The 18,324-nt window shown below is 36.5% G+C and overlaps 1 protein-coding gene across 4 annotated transcripts in view; it reads left to right on the plus strand.

Moving 5' to 3' along the window:
* Window positions 1–4,209: 4,209 nt before the first annotated feature.
* Window positions 4,210–18,324, plus strand: part of LOC127452283 (delphilin-like) — a 31,634-nt gene continuing 17,519 nt past the window's right edge. The window contains exons 1-4 of one of the 4 annotated variants that reach the window (XM_051717634.1): window positions 4,210–4,501; window positions 5,037–5,191; window positions 16,507–16,782; window positions 17,696–17,781. In XM_051717634.1, coding sequence (XP_051573594.1) covers window positions 4,247–4,501; window positions 5,037–5,191; window positions 16,507–16,782; window positions 17,696–17,781 — 772 coding nt within the window. In that variant the 5' untranslated portion in view covers window positions 4,210–4,246. Of the gene's footprint in view, window positions 4,502–5,021; window positions 5,192–12,833; window positions 12,959–16,495; window positions 16,783–17,695; window positions 17,782–18,324 lie in introns of those variants that run through there. The other 3 variants (XM_051717637.1, XM_051717635.1, XM_051717636.1) reach the window with 3 other exon arrangements.

The raw sequence follows: 18,324 nt of genomic DNA on the forward strand, positions 1-18,324 counted from the left end.
GCTGAACTTGATTCAGTCGTGGACAGTGGTTCCAAGCAGTACCGCCACTCTGTATATGCATATTACGCAGTCTGTGTAGTGCACCAGCTCCCTAGGGGGGCACCAGAAACTCCCCCGGCTGCCCTTACTCGCACATTATATGTTATTCAAGGACCCGCTAGCAGTCACGGAACACACTTCGCACTTTCGCTCCCCGCTTCGTGCACGCAAAAAGAATCCATGAAGTCCCAACTCAAATGAATTAAGTAAACTTCCATTTTACCAATTTGAATGGCTAGAACGCAACAAAATCAATTTGTGACAAAATGTACTAGTTGCTTCAGTTCATTTTAATTAAGTAAATTGAACAAGCAGCAAAAATCATTTGAGTGCATTTCCCCTCACATTTTCTCCCCTGAAACTTTATTTCAGGAAAAAAACTAGTTTAATTTTTATTACTGTAATCCTGACAAAATGATTATTTTTTATTAAAATCAGCATAATTCCATCAAATACTGTCAATGTAAAATACTTGACTAATTCAATAATGTTTTATTAATTATTTTTGCATTGCAGTAAAAAGAATGAGATTTTTGTAACTGGAATCAGTAATTGGAATTTAAGGGGAAAATATGCTTAAGTGTCATGAAAATATGGTAAATATTATTTATTATTTTTTTTATTTTCATTTGTTTTGTTTTTTGTTTTTTTTTTTTTCTCTCAAAGAGACAGTACACTTTTTACAAAGACCTTATTTATTTATAATCTGCAAAGTGTCTTGCTCAAGGTCACAATGGTAATGGCCCATTAGTCGATCTTTGCAGGGATTGAACCAGCAATCCTCTGGCTACCAGTTCTGAATTTAAACCACTATTCAACGGCCCTTCCCATTACCTCTCAACTTACTAGAGGTTAATCTTTTCTGGTGTACTGAGAACATTTTATTGGTTTAAGTAAGGGAAGGAAGGATCCTGGATCGGAATCTACATTTAACTCCTAACTAAAGTTAAATGTACCAGACTGCATCACAGCATCTCTGAGGATTTGTAATCGGAGCGCCGTCCTTTGCTTCTATGACAGGCAGTTTCTGGGTCACTCTTACGCCCGCAGAGAGGCCCAATCCACCAGTATCAGAGAGAGAGAGAGAGGTAAAGGGAGGTATTTATAGAAAAATGGGGCTTCACTGTACCTTTTTCTTGCAAAAGAATCATTAAAAGACCCAGCTAGCTTGTCCCAGATTTCTGCTCAGGGCTCTGCAAGAGGGTTAGGGCTGGACCAAACTTAGTGGAGATGTAGAGACAGGGCTGCAGAGAGCCTGACAGCATTTTCTTATTCTAGATCTGATCATTGAAAAATCATCAATGGAGGTAAAGACCTGCTGGACTGGTTGCGTCATTGAAGGCTTTTTTATAATCATGGAGGAGTGACTTATTGAGCAAGGTGATGAGGTGCTGACCTGGGGTGACCTCTTAGAACTTGATTCCACACACTTCGATATAGACACTCCTAGACAACTCTGAAACAATGATGAGAAGGTTTTTGAAGAGCCAGAAGGGAAGGTTCTCCCTTCGCCAAAGCCGATCGGGATCCCGAAGCGCCTCCAAAGACTTCTGTAAGTTTCTCATGAAGAACATCATTTTTTTTTTTTAAAGCTGATTTTGGGTGGTGACTGCAGTGCCATAGTTCTCATCCTTTGAGTCATTATTTTGGGATGTTAAAAGAATTGTTATTCGACTTATCATCAGTAAATGTACTTTGTTTAAACTGTGAAACTAAGACTATTTGCCCTTGATAACGATGGCCTTTCATGTGCATTACTGCATATTATACAGTACGATTGATGTGCATTACAATAATCAAGTGTTAGAGTGTTTTTTATCCTGAAGTTAAGATTATATTTAATATTAATCTTGTGACATAAAGATTATTTTTAGGATTATTTTAATATTTAAAAAATATTTGTTATTAATTATTTTTATTAAAATATTTATCTTAATTATGTCATTACTATTATTTAGATAAATAATTATTATGATTATAATAAATAATCTAAGCAATATGTACAAGTAAATACTCACATGAGATAACATTGTATCATATACTATCATTGTGTGTGAATATATAGTATACACTATATACAAATTCATAATGTTTCTCCAATTCCATAGACCCAAACCCAAACATGCTGAGAGAATTTCCACTGAATATTGGCAAGTATAACCAACTACTTAACCATTTTGAATCATTCATTTGTTATTAGGTCATGTATTCAGTCATACTAGCTACAGTATATGATGCAGTGCTGTTACAACACAATCTAGGTTATGTGCTATTCCAATGTATTTCGGGGGCAAGGGTGAAGCCTTGGTTTAATTAGAGATTAGATTAGACATTTTTCCATTCCTTCAAAGATATAACCATTTTCCCTTTCCTCCATTATGAAAGATATATAGATAGATAGATAGACCCATCCATTTTCCTATTCGATAGATAGATAGATAGATAGATAGACCCATCCATTGCCCATTCCCCAGATAGATAGACAGATAGATAGATAGACAGACCCATCCATTTTTCCATTCCCTAGATAGATAGATAGATAGATAGATAGATAGATAGAAAGACCCATCCATTTTCTTGTTCTGCAGATAGATAGACAGACCCATCCATTTTTCCATTCCCCAGATAGATAGATAGACAGATAGATAGACGAATGGATGAATGGATGTATAGATAGAAAGACCCATCCATTTTCTTGTTCTGCAGATAGATAGATAGATAGATAGATAGATAGATAGACAGATAGATAGATAGATAGATAGATAGACAGACCCATCCATTTTTCCATTCCCCAGATAGATAGATAGATAGATAGATAGATAGATAGATAGATAGACAGTCCCATCCATTTGCCATTCCCCAGATAGATAGATAGATAGATAGATAGATAGACCCGTCCATTTTCCTATTCGATAGATAGATAGATAGATAGATAGATAGACAGACCCATCCATTTTTCCATTCCCCAGATAGATAGATAGATAGATAGATGAATGGATATATAGATAGAAAGACCCATCCATTTTCTTATTCTGCAGATAGATAGATAGATAGATAGACAGACCCATCCATTTTTCCGTTCCCCAGATAGATAGATAGATAGATAGATAGATAGACCCGTCCATTTTCCTATTTGATAGATAGATAGATAGATAGATAGATAGATAGATAGATAGACCCGTCCATTTTCCTATTTGATAGATAGATAGATAGATAGATAGATAGACCCATCCATTTTCCCATTCCCCAGATAGATAGATAGATAAATAGATAGACAGACCCATCCATTTTTCCATTCCCCAGATAGATAGATTGATAGATAGATAGATAGATAGATAGATAGATAGATAGACCCATCCATCCATCTATTCATTGATCCGTCCATTCGTCCGTCTTCCACTACTGGTGGAGACAATAAATATATCACGTTTAAAATAAAAGCTCAAAGGCTCTTTCAAACATCACTCACAGTAATGCTCCTATTTTTGGACTTTACGCAGATTTTGCCCTGCCTGCAAATAACCAGGGCTGGCCAGAAGACTTTGGCTTTAAGCTGGGTGGAGATGGACCCAGTTACATCCTCTCTGTGGTGGAGGGCAGCAGTGCATTCATGGCCGGCCTGCAGCCAGGCGATCAGGTTCTGGAGATCGATGGGCAGAATGTCTCCTCTTTTAGCACTAAAGCTCTCATTGCTTTGGCCCAGACTCTCAAGACGGTGCCACCCAGCATTGGAGTCGTGTCAAGAATTGAACAGGTCACTTAATCTTGATCGAGACATGTCATTTACTGTTACTAACAAAGCTGATTAATTTACAAGAAAAAATACTTTTTTAAGCCATTTTAACAAGGAATTCTTAACAAATACCTCAAATCAAATTCAAACTCTATATTCTCTATAATATAAAGTGGGGTCCAAAAGTCTGAGACCACTTAAGACAATGCTTCTGTGTTGCATTTTCTCATTAAAAACATTTTTTTCATTTCATTTGTCACAATAGCAGCATTTGCCCGTGTGTTTGTTCAAGGTGCCCTTTTTGTCCTCAAGGAAATTCAGATCTCTCTTCATTTTCTTTTGCTCCAACCATTAAAAAAAACGGGTCATTAACCCTAATCCACTTTTCCACCACAGATGGACATTGCCCCAGGGCCTGATGGTCGTTTTGGCTTCACCATAGTGGGAGACAGCCCCCTGTTGGTGGAGGACTGTATGCCCAACTCTCCAGCAGGACGGAGTGGACTGCGAGCAGGTGACTATGTGATGGAGGTGAATGGGATTCCAGTGAAACAGCATGAGACGGCGGCCGCCATGATCAAGGCCTCTCAGGGACGTACGCTCCGTCTGGGTGTGCTCCGTATAAATCGCTGGAAGAAACGGATGAGTAGCAGCATGAAAGAGACCTATCAGAGCGGAGACATCGTCAGACAGGACCGCAAGTACAAAGCTCTTGAGTTCAACAAGAAGGTTGGTCTCGAGGATCTTCTTGCATGTGTAACAAAATTACCCCCATGAAATTTAAATTGGGGTTCTATTGCCTGTAGTAGTCCATGTCTTTAGCTTTGAAGTATGCTAGTGTACTCCTAAAAGCTGACCAAACAAAGTGTTACTATATATGCATTTCAAATTTACAGTCTTTCTTTTCCTGAAAAACGAACCAAAAATATTGATGACTCATGTTGCACTACACAGATTTTTGTCCAATCAAATCCACTCTAGAGTGTAAGTGTCCCTCCCCCTCCTACCAGCTAGCAAATCATGGGTCATGACTGTGACGTACTTAAATTCTATTTCATTTACACAACTTTGTTTGGAGTGGTGGATAGATGTAAACCATTTCCTTAACAATTTTGACTTCTAAAGAGGTTCAAAGGAATAAAGTCATTATTATTTGTAAATAAAATGCTGTGAATGTCATCTTAAAATGACTCTCACAGCACAAAGAGTCTACGATAAAATTGCTGTGTCTCCCTTACTTTGGCTTTTCTCTGCGTATTGATAGGTCGAGGAGATTTTAGGGGAGGAGCCTGAAGTGAAAGAGAGGCTTTTTGATTTGCTGAAGCAGTATGCAAATGAGAGGGATGTTGAAGGGCTGGCTTCCACCCTTCCAGAAATACTGCTCACTGAGGAGCATCAGCAGCTGATTGACAGCATCAGGTATCAATGAGCTTTCATGAATCAAGTTGTGTGACACGCCTCTTAAAGGGCCAATGTCTCAAATCTTTGCTGTTTCAAACGTCAACTTTCAAAGCTGAAGTTTGTAACTTTTTTTAGTGTTATAAGAAAGTCCAGCACAACACAACAACATTAGCTATGTTTCCATTCAAGTTCTAAATGTAATTTATGTGAAAAAACATTATATCGCAAAAACAATGTGCAAATAAAGCCATGTTTCCATCCCATGTGTTCAAAAGAACAAAATCGGCACTCTTTTATTAATAAAATACTCGTGGTTTAGGGCACGCAGACAAAACACACTAGAAGAACTCGTCTCATGTCTGGGAGCAACAGCACATCACACAGATCTGGGAGCACTATGTGTGTGCGGTTCTCCTTCCTAATGTCTTATGCCTAATATGTAAGTGTCAATAAACCTGATCTTCAGAACAGTTTAAGTTTGTATTCAACTTATATGCTCTGCAAACTCTTGCAGGCTTTGGATTTTCAGGACATCGTTATATCAAATAAAAAACGTATCCATCTCAAGGGAGCGTATATGTTTTTTATATCGCATCTTGGTGTTTCCATCCAGCAGATTTTATGCGATATCCCAAAATGCGCATGGAGATACGTGGATGGAAACCCAGCTAGTGACTCAACCAATGGCAAGAACTGGGGGCAGAACTATCTGCTTGTTTGATCAACAGCAGACGTGGGTGTGTTCAGAAAGCTGTTTGAAAACAATGTTAATTTTGCAATTTAATTCGTAGCCACTAGTGGTGCAGAAATTACACACTTCAGCTTTAACTCTGATTGTTAATGGCTTGTATTACCATCTGCATAGGCTCATTTAAGTTTGTGTATCTAAAATGGGATTTGAATAACATGAATTTCAAAGTAGCTTTCCAAACACCGTTTCAACATTCAAAAGTCCACCATTGTCGATAGTCTTCTGGTACTAAAACTCCACATATTACCTAATCTATTCATAACATGATTTGAATTTCAAGTATAACATGTTACTATTTATCAGTCATAACATTTTCTGTGTAAGTTTTCTCCTCCTGTTTGGATTGTTGACAAGGCTGAGGGTTATTGAATATTTCACCTCAAATAATTAGTTCCACAGTTGTCCTTTAATTATATTGACAAAATCTTTCCCTATTTCTTGTCACCATTAAGAAGGGACACAGCACAACCTCTATTATAAGACACCATGCCTAATAAAAAGAAAAGACAAGGAATGACCAACGAGTAGTCTACATTATCAGTGCTCTGTTTTTGATGATATCTGTAGAAAAAAAATTGTCCAAGCTCCTTTCAAAAAAGTTAACCCACATTCTTATTAAAAAGTGGCATTTATTGTCTAACAAACTTGAAAAGAAGTCCTTATCAGGACAGTCATAAAAATGTAATGTAAATTAGGTTCAGGGTCAACTGGAGATACATGAGGATTTTAAAGGCTTGGTACCACTGATCTCATATTATATCATGAATTAGAGTTGTGTTACTGTATCTCTGCCAAATGTGGAACAATGTTAAGAAATTGTAAATTGCGGTTTGTTTTAGACAGTTTCTGTGGAGTAGTTGCTAGTTCTTCCCACAGTTTGAGGAAATCTCTAAATTCTCTTTGATTCTAAGTCTTTTATGTACTCTTGGATCTAATAATAGAAGAGGCAACAGAGTTTCTGATAAGGACAAAAATCGATTCTTGTATAACAAAATTCACCCTCATTGTCTTATAATGGAGTACACCATACTGCAAGGAAAACAATTGGGAACCTTGATCAGTCCATCTCTTTCAAAAGTGCACTAATTGTTAAGAAACAGACAGACAGAGAGAACAGTCTTTTCCTATGGTTTTCATATTTCATATACATACTTTTCTTTTGCTGTTGGTTTGTATATATTCTTATATATTCAGTGTAATGTCAAGGTTGTGGCCTTCATTCACTGTGCAACTACAATTAGAAAATGAACATTCTGTGTATTGACTTTTATAATGACAAACTCATGAGTCATGAGCTGTTTTAGGTGTTAAGTATTGGATTCAATGCTTTGGAGTCTCTAGGTTGGTTTATTGCTTATATAGTTTGGTATCTGCGAAATGACTGGTGTTTTTTTTGGTAAACTGACCTTACGCTTAAAAAAAATGACTAGTAAGATTTACTTTTATTTCGCAAGTTTTTGCACACAGTTTTTCTAAGTAAATTTTAATGGAATAAACATAACATTTAAAAGTCTACATAACTTCAAGACATAGTATTTACTAAAGTGAGTAAATTCAACTTAAATATTTCAGTCAATACAGTAACATTTACTTACAAATCTGACGTACATCGTACATAAACGTAATGAAATGTAATGTTTTTATATGAACATTTCACATTTTGAACTTTCCTTATTAACACGTTTAATGTACCACATGACATACTAGCCTTCCACAGGAAAGCTTATTGCATGCGATGTAGTTTATTAGACAACATCACCTTGCATTACTGGCTTTAGTACACATCCAGTCCTCAACCCACGGTGCACAATGATGGTAACAATTAACAGATTTCTTTTTTTTTTTTTTTTTTTTGGGATCATGAAGGTTTATTTTTTGCAGAAAATTAACTTCAGACTTCACAAAACAAGAAGTTACCAAACGCAACACCAAAATCAACAGTTAAAATGTTGTAAAGAAACTTGAAAACAGTGAAACCATGCAAACATATTAATTATTTATAATAAGTTGACTTTACTCGATTGAGTAAACTCCTTCTCTCAATTGAATTGAGTAATGGCATCTCCAAAACTTGTGTAATTAAATTCACTTAACTTGGTGTTCATATAGACTGAAGTTAACTCTTCAAATTAAGATAACTAGATGCAAGTAGAATAAACTTAGATTTGCTATTGTTTCTACTTAATAAATGTAACTGTACGGACACAAATTTAGATAATACAGTAACACAGCTTAAATAAAGAAAATTATAACTGATTCTAGGTCAGTCATTAAATCAATAGGCACCCGTACTTTAGTTGCACATGCACAAGGAGAACTGAGATAGTGTTACTAAATAAATAATACCACAAAAGAGCTAAAACCTCTATGAATTCTTAATAACAACTATTTAAATGCCCACATTTGTTCCCTTTGACCAAATATAATTAAATAATTATGGGCATTATGGGTATTGCCCATAGCCTCAATTTTGTACTCAAGACTTTAAGTGTTAATAACTCAAACTATTAAGTCTATGGATTAAAAAAAAACAAATTCAAGGAACTCAGATATTTGAGTTATGAGCCAAAAACTTGACATTTCAAGTAATGTTTCATTAGGACAACTTGATTTTTCCAGTAATGACAACATTAGGGTTTACAGTGTAAATAATATTTACTTATAAGCAAAAGCATTCATATTTACATGCTTGAATTGAGTACAATTGTAGAATTTAATAAAACAGCAGTAACTCTCTAGCTGTGTCATTATGTGTAGTCATCTCTGGCCCCATGAGCTGCATAATTAAGACATCTTAGGCCAGTCCGAGGTGGGCATATATGCCGTTGTACTATGTCTTTCATTTAAAATCTTCTTGCTCTGTGAACACAGTGGAACTATCACATCATGTCAGCTCTGCAGGTTTAGCTTTAGTGGATGATTTTCTTTCTTCTCAACATGTTTATGTCTTAAAAATCACATTAAAGATTTTCCAGAATGTTTCAAAATATCAAAGAAAATTCTTCAAAGTGTTCATTTCAAGATGTCGTTTAGTGCAAAACTAAAAAAGTACTATTGATTCTCACATCAATTTTCTGACATTTATATATACTGTATATTTATAAAAAGTTTCTCATTAGCAGTTTTTCTTTTTCTCTCATAGTTTGAAGGTGTCAGTTTTCCTTCACCACTCTCGCTGTAATAAATAGCTGATTAGGGTCTTCGTCAGGGGAATTTGATGCATGTTATAGCTGAAAGGGTTTGAGTTACTCTAACAGAGCAGTTTAGACAACAACCCCTAGCTACCAGTGAAGAATGACGCCTGTGATGTTACTGTTAAAATGTCCACTTATTAGGTGTTTAACATTGCACGTACTGAATATACAGTATATACATTTAGATAAGTTTAATGTTCAAAAACTCTTGAAAATGGGACCTTTTTTGGAACGCTCTTACCTTCATGAGGAGTGAATAATGAAGAACAGCATGCTCCAGATTCACCTTTTTTAGAAGTTGCCTTGTATCATCGGTAACCATGAATGCCTTCCTAAGCATGTAAGAAAACGTCTTGATATTTTCCTTAACTTGCCAAGCTTTGATTTTGATGTTGTGCTTCTGGTTTATCTTCTCTAAGATGTTTGTTGCATGTGTCCAGAATGTTTTTTGTGGAGTTTTAGTACCAGAAGACTATCGACAATGGTTGACTTTTGAATGTCGAAACGGTGTTTGGAAAGCTACTTTGAAACTATAGCTTCATAAGCTACAAGCTGTTCTTAAAGTAGTTCAACTACAATCATGCTGCTCTTATAAACAAGTAGTTAGCTAATCCTTCAAGCTAATTGCACTGTAGCTTGAAGCTATTTTAAAGATGCACTCAGTAATTTTTTCCTCATTTAAAAAGTTTTACTCATAAATAAATTAATTGTAATTATGAAACATATGTATAAAATCATGAGCACTCACATGAGACGAAGACTCTTGTCATATCAGTAAGTTTATAAAATCTGTTCTGGATGGAGAGGGTCCACTCATGGGGGTTGCCATGTTAGAATCACATGACCAGCCACATACTACTCGCTTAATCTCAGTAACTGTCCTGTTATTGGACCCTTTGCTCATGAATTAAATTAATTATGGCTGACTGTGAAAAAGTGAATAGTTTGAATGATGCTGCATCCACACCACTAGGTGTCAGTGTAAGTCCAAGATGGCAAATTCAAATTAGTGAGTGCACCTTTAAGAAGATTTAAAAAAATCAACAATTATATAATATAGCTACAAGCAGCAATTATGGGACTAAGCACCAACATGGCAACCATTGCACAACACTAAGTACAACCCAAAGATCTCACAGAGCAAACACAGATCACATTGCCCCTGGACAGATTTGAACCCACGACGTTCTGTTCCACAGTTCAGTGTGCTATCCACTGCACCACACAGCCACAAAATTGCGAGTCAACAAAGGGACATACCAAGCTTAGAGGAATCACAGCCGAGCACAGCTGTTACCATGATCAACTTTATATTTATGTAACATTAACAATTAATGTAAATATAATTTTTTTATTTTACATTCAGCAATGCATTCAAAAGATATATATCCATTTTAAACAAAACATATATATCAGAAGAACAATAAAAAGAATAAGAATAAAAAGAATACCTGCAAGCAGAAATAAAAACAAGCCCTGAAACCATTCAGTAAGCAAAATACAAAAAACTCCAGCACAACCAAAATCTATCCAAAATATTTTTTTGTTTTGTTTTTTTTTACCTTTTGAACTACAGTTCAATGTATTAACATTGGGACACTCAGCTGACATCCTCAAAGAGTGGCAAAGAGACATTGCAAGGTTAGAGTCAGCACACAAGTGTTGATTATCTTTTGAACTATAGGTGGCGCTGTCTCAAAACTGCTCAGGGATCATTTTATGCATAAAATGTTCTTTTAAATCTGACAATGCTTTTAAAAGATATATCATTTTTAAAAACAATTCATTGTGGCTGAGGGACAGTATGGCTGAAACTGGTATCATTGAAATCCACATGACCTAAGGAATCCACAGACATAAACCCCATGGATAAACGGTTCAAAAGTTACAGGCAAAAATAGCATTTTTTTAACATCTTTTGATCCATAGGTGGCGCTGTCTCCATACTTTGCATGTACTCTCAGATCATGGTCCTGATGATGCATACCAGGTTTTGTTTCGATAGGACAAACCGTTGCCGAGATACAGCCTCACATCCAGTTTTAAATCGACTTTAAAAAACAAAAGGCAAAAAATTCTTCAGTAAAATTTCTGTGCGTCTCGGTCTGGATATTATTTTGAGCCATTGTTCAAAAGATACACACAAAAGAAAATTACATTTTTGGACTTGTGGTGACAATATGGAGTTTATCCTAGAGGTCCCAAATGTGCTTTGGGGACTATTCATGACCACCCCTATCAGTGTTCCAAATTTAATCATTTTCCTACGAACGGTTCTATGGGCTGCCATAGGAATAATAGTAATAATAATAATACTAACACTAACAGATACAATAGGGGCTGCACACCTTCAGTGCTTGGCATCTAATTATTTAATTAGTGACATTAAACAATTAGGGTAACAACATTATATTGAACATACATTTATAATAAATATTAACTAATAAAAATGGAAAATTCTCTGTTTTATATAAGGTCAAAATATAGTAATAAACAATTGCAATTAACTAACTATTTTGCATCAAAAAAGAAGGCAAAGTCCCTTTAGGGCTGTGAATTAGTGAATCATTTATGTTAACTAGTTCATTTACATGAACTGACTATAGTGGGAAATGTAGCTTGTCACTGGAAAAACTACACTATTGTGAAAATAGCTGAACTTCTGTCACACAACCGAAAATTAAGTTAAGTTGGTTAGGGTTAGGGTTTGGGTTAGTTGCTACTTTTAGTTAGTTACTCACCCCAACAATGATTAAGCAGTTTTGACTATGAATTGAATTTTCAATTCCTGAAAACTTAGTGCAGACACATTTCAGAACGTAAATTGAATGTGTGTAAACATATCTAGTTAACAGCATGACCCCCCCCCCCCCCCATCACTTGCATTTTGATTTGCATCATTGAGTATTCATTGTCCTTCAGTCCACTCGAAAGTTGACCAGCTTCTAAGCTTTGCTCCTCTGTGCAAAATTTGCCCAGTTCTCCCCATGGAACCTCCCTATTTTTAAGCAGCCTACTTCTTATTATAAACCTCTCTTAGGTCGGTGACGCACCAGAAGTTTGCACAAAATCCACATAACAACTTTCTCGATGTATATTTGTGAGTTTCCAGCTGCGTTATAAAGAACCCAACACGGATATGGACTATACCTTTCGTTTGGAAGAAAAGAATTCTTAATGGATTCAGATTTTGCATTAAATTTAGTGTTAGGGTTAGGTTGCCGTCAGGTGTGAAGAAAACTCAATAGGTTTCACCTATTGTCCTTGTGTTGTGAACTTGGATATTCCAAGGAATTTCTAAATCTTGCACTACAATGACTATGTGGATCGGATTGAATAACTCTCTGTTTTTTTCTGGGTCTCCCACATTGTGACCTGCCTTAGATTTCCAGTGGGACGTTCTCTCTTTTCTCTCTCTCCGTTCCTGCTCAACTCTTTCGTTCCATTCTCTCGCTCCACCTCTGAAGCAGCTGCAACATTACCTTTTTTGCAGTTGATGGGATATGGTCTACGGTTCTGGATGTAGACTTCGAGCTAACGCTAAACTCCCCGAGGCAATCCAGCATGGTGATGTGGGCGACCTTGCCAAAGCTGACTCGATGACGTGACCTCAAGTTTCCTTCTTTGGTTGAGCGACGTCATTGGTCCTCCAATTGGCACAATCAAGTTCTCCTCATCTGGATGCTGGAGATAATGGCTTTTTTTTATTGTCTGGGTGCGCTTAGTCAATGAGTATTCCAACTTTATGAAGACACCAAAAACATCTCTTTATCCCATTTGAGAATTATCTCGATTCAAAGGAGTCATGGGGCGTGACAGGAGTATCTCCAGGGGTTTTCGGTAAGAAGTATCTTCTAGGATCATGCTCAGAGAAGGTAGCTTCAGAAGCTGTGGTTTAATCATACATCTAGGGGAAAATATAATCCCTTATTTATGCAGTTTTAAGCAATATTGGGCTTTATATAGAGAGAGCAAATAGGAAAAACATGCTCTAGGTTATATGTTAAGAGAAAAACTTATTCTATATAAATCAGAATTTATTCTATATACTTCTGATGAAGAATCAGAAACTATTTTGCTAAATTATTTCTGTTTTTTGTTGACAGTTTACATTGAAACCACTTTCTTTCATTCATAGTAAACATTCTGTTATTTCATGTCATTAATTTCAAACACTTTCAGAATTTCTTAAAGGGATGTTTATAATTTTGGTAACACATTGCACGCTTTTTTTATGTGATTAGACAACCACAAAAAGGAACTAAAACTGTTTTACACAGGTTTAGAGATCACATACTTGTGTCAGTGGGTTTCTTTGACAATTACAATATTTTTAATTCACTCTCCATTTGCATTTAACTTCATTCATTTTGAAAAGTGTGTCCTTGATCTGCGTCCCCACCCCTACTGATTCTGATTTAATTTTAGATTTCCTGTGACCTCCTTGTAATTGAGGGCATCCTGAACTAAATAAAAGTTAACTCTAAAAGTAATGTGGATTTAAAGGGATACATTAGTTCACCCAAAAATGAAAATTCTCCCATCGTTTACGCACCCTCATGCCATCCCAGATGTGTATGACTTTATTTCTTCTGCTGAACACAAACAAAGAATTTTAGAAGAATATTTCAGCTCTGTAGATCCATACAATGCAACTGAATGGTGGCCAGAACTTTAAAGGTCCAAAAAGCACATAAAGCAGAATAAAAGTAATCCACCAGTTGTTAAATCCACGTCTTCAGAAGCGATATGATAGGTGTGGCTAAGAAACAGATCAATATTTAAGCCCTTTTTTACTATAAATATCAACTTTCACTTCCACATTCTTCTTCTTTTGTTTTTGGTGATTCACATTCTTCGTGTATATCGCCATCTACTGGGCAGGGAGGAGAATTTATAGTAAAAAAGGGCTTAAATATTGATCTGTTTCTCACTCACACCCAGTGGCGCCTGCAGCTGTATGGCCGGACGCACTGTGTATAACATGAGCGTTCCGAATGATCAGAATATTTCAGCAATCATGAACAGTGTCCCGTATTTCTATTGGCTGTTTAAAAGAACTGGCGATGCATGGTTCATTCGCAAATAATTCTTTCAAGTCAGTTCTTTTCAGTGAATTGGCCAAACGGGCTTGTAAAACAGTCTGAATCGTTTTGTGATTCAGTACAATTTGTTTGGAGCACGCTCTGAATCATTTGGAGCAGTGTTTCACACAGTAAAACAGTATCAGCATATTTACGAACACAGAGAACAAACAGCGCTGGATAAAATGGTATTTACCTACAATCAACTGAAACAAAATGCTGCCTTTTTGAGAGGTAACTCTGAGAAACTTAAGCTAGTGCTGTGTCATGAGAATAAGAGGCTGTTCACACCGAATGTGTTTTTCAATCGTTTTTCATAAACTTCCACTTCATCACATTTCACTGTTTTTAGCATCTCTCACAGGAGTCCAGCATGTTTAGTGTCAAGTTAAAAAGAACTCCAACTGTTAAAAATGTGTCTCGAGACACCTGCGTTCTGCTCTTGCCATTGCACTGCGTCTTGCTTTTGTAGTGCGAGAAAGCATTTGTTCTGAACGGTTACTGGAAGAAATGCATTAGCCAGTAGTTACATGAACGCTACTCATACTCAAGAAAAAAAACAATGCTTCTCTCAAAGTCACCAGAATTGAAAGCTTTGGTGTTGTTTTTGCTAAAAATATCTCACGGGGGAGCATGCCCCGGACCCCCCGATATATAAAGATATATTAGACAGATTTCGGTGTGTACACTGGAGGTGCCCATGCCGACACCTATCATATCGCTTCTGAAGATATGAATTCAACTACTGGAGCTGTATGGATTACATTTATGCTGCCTTTGTCTCCTTTTTGGACCTTCAAAAAGTTTTGACCACCATTCACTTGCATTGTATGGACCAACAGACCCAATGAGAAAGCATATGATGTCAATATTTTAAATTTTTTTATAAATAGCTTGACATTTAATGAAATGTATGGCAGGCCATGATTTTATTCATCTGAATTTATTGGGTTGTAAAAAGTGGTTTCTATATGACAGGTGGTTGAAAGGTAACAAATCTTGGTGACATCAGCCGAATAGGTAAATTGTTTCAGAGGTGGAGCAAGTTATTACATTTTAATAAAAGATTACAAAAAAACAAAAAAAAACAAACATTATTTGGAATATTGGGCAATAACAATGAATCATTCACAATAAGACTAGGAATGTGTATTAACAAAGTAAATAGTGTCAAAGTGAATTCCCTGCAGTTTTCTAGAGGCTCAGATGTTTCAGTAGAGCATTGCAGCAGAAGGATTAGTCAAAATGTTCTTGTTTGTGCTGTTGTGGATGTGCTGCCCTTCTGCTACTGTCTTATCTCATTATTACAGTAAAGTCACTATAATCTAATGAGAATCATCATGGAGAATAATAAGAATTTGGCTACATAAAACCTTAGATGTTAAACGTTTGGACACATTGCAATATAGAGAATTTGGCAGGGATGTGCTTAAGTGTCACAATATGTCAACATTTTAATGGTAAAAAAATAAAAATAAAAATTGGGTTTGAACTTATTGATCTTTTAACCTGTATTAATGTTGTGATTTCAAACAGAAAGGTTGAGGCACAGCTTAAGCAGTCTGTAAGTAAATACGGGTGATTGTTTTATGTGTTCTATGATGCTACTCTATGTATTTCAGAGAGCAATAGGATAAACAATAAGATAATACAGTATGTAGGGTGAGACTTTATTTTATCCATTGGGACTTGATTGGATTGTGAAAAAGTAATTGCAGAGCAAGTTATTATATTATGATAAAAAATTACAAAGGCAAAATAAATAAATAAATAAATAAATTATTAGGAATAACATACACAGGCTAATCGTTCTCAATAACACTAGTTATGTGCATTAAGAAAGTATATAGGGTCAATTTTGATATAATGTTGACTTCAAATGATGGTGATAATGGAAAAAGGGAAAATCCAGAGAGAGTTTATCTCATGAAGGGGTTGAATAGGTACCTCTCTCTTTCTCTTTAATTGTTCATCCTATGAAAAATTCAAAATTCCCATTAGACTTCATCCAGAAATCACCTGCTTACCTGTCAGTACCTGATGAAACAGGATATTTTTACCTTTCCTTCTTCACAGGACAGGAAAAAACACTTTACTGCTTCAGACGATCCCTCTTTCCTTTATAGCAGGACACAAACATCTCAGTAATCCAGTGTAATTATAGCAGTCTTTCTGATAGCTCTCTCTCTCCTCCACCTCCTCTGCCTCTGCATCTCCATCTGGTCTCTCTCAGCAGGCACGAGAGCACAAACTCCTGAAATCTTCTGTTCTGTGACTCTCTCTGCTGTGTGCCATGTTTGTCAGGATCTTCATCCCTAAGAAGCACAGGCAGCGTTTTGACGAGATGGTCTCTCAGAGTCTGATGAGTCGCTTGAGGGGTCGAAGTTTCAGTGAGCACAGGAACAATCGGCTTCGTCGCAGCCGGAGTGAAGACCACCCTGACCGTCTGCTGTCTGTGTCCACTCGAGCAAGCTCTGTGCCCCGGACCTCCAATGAGGAAGTGGTGATGCCTCCTGCCCGTGGCCTCCGCAAGACCACCTCGCTCATCGCTGGACATTCCAGCTCTTTCTCAGCTCGCAGGTCAGTGACGGAAGCTAGTTTCACTCTGAGAAGTATTTAACCCTGTATTGTTCTACTGTGGTTTGTGATTGATGTAGGAAATTTTTGCCCTTTGCTTTCATATTTCACATTTTCACATTTTTCACATTTCATAAACTTGTAATATTTTTGTGTTTGAGTTATTGGGGGAAATTAATTAAAAGTAATTGAACAGATAGATAGATAGATAGATAGACTGTCAGACAGACAGACAGACAGATAGATAGATGTTATTTTTAGTTATTTTATGTTGACACCTGTATATGTGTTAGAGAGAAAAAATGACACACCATCAAGATCTGTCCTCCTCATTTATGCCCACATTTACACTTTAAACTTCACGAGTGGATTGCATAAAATATTCATTAATGCTCCGTTAATCTTGTGTCTGCTCCATAAATAATAACAGGTGGGAGGATGTGAGATAATTTCTTCTATGGTAAAATACGGTGCTGTCAATCACTAGTGCTAAAAAGACAATCTTAATGATACGGCTCAAGGAAAACAGGTGTAGTTCCTCTTCAATAGAATTTCACTTCAGAGAAACATGGGTGCCTCTATAAAGCCTGAATGTATAGTTGGATTGGATTGGAGAATTGGTAACTATTTACACAATGATTGTAGACAGTAGGATCTTTCTGGGATCCCATTTTTCCCCATTTCGATGGTTAATATGAACATTAACGGAAGCTCCTGACCCGTATCTGCATGATTTTATGCACTGCACTGTTGCCACACGATTGGCTGTTTAGATAATCGCATGAATAAGTACGTGTACAGGTGTACATAATAAAGTTCTCAGTGAGTGTATATTTCATATTCATAGAATATTGCTTCTTACCTAACTACATCATGTTTGTGTCTCTTTGTTCGTTTTACCATTGTGTTTACATAGGACAGTACGAGTATACAAAGGGAACCAGAGTTTCGGGTTCACTCTTCGTGGTCATGCTCCAGTCTGGATTGACTCTGTAATACCAGGTATGAAACACTCTAAACAACCTGGGTTACATATATTAGTGTGTTTGGAAATGTTTAGAGAAAAAGCTTCCTTTTTCTATTTGTCATATTCAACAAACATGTTTTTTCCTCTTCATAAGGGAAGGGCATGTATCCTGTGGTTAATTTATTTTAGATGAAAGCCTGTGATAAATCGAGGCTATTTTAGAAAGATGAGAAATATATTTTGGACATGAAACAACTTAAGGGGAGTCAGTTATGAGTCTGAGAAAGATGATGTGAAAGCTAAAATAATGAAAGTCAAATCTGACTCATGGCACATTAAAAGTTATGAAGCAAAAACTGGCAGTGTGCAATAACTGCAGGAGGCAGAGAGAAACAGAAATGAGAAGACCCAGTAGGAACAGTCGCCACAGGCTGAGTCAGAGGGGACCCAGGTGGTGAGCTCTGTTTATATCCACCGCAAATCCTTTTAGATTTACCCTTTTCCCACAACCAGCCATCAGAAGCCAAAAAGAGACATCCATTCTTGGACAAGATATGACAAACACCCAGGCTGCAGTG

This window comes from Myxocyprinus asiaticus, chromosome 14 (genome assembly GCF_019703515.2).
Source record: "Myxocyprinus asiaticus isolate MX2 ecotype Aquarium Trade chromosome 14, UBuf_Myxa_2, whole genome shotgun sequence".
NCBI classification, from domain to species: Eukaryota; Metazoa; Chordata; class Actinopteri; order Cypriniformes; family Catostomidae; genus Myxocyprinus; species Myxocyprinus asiaticus.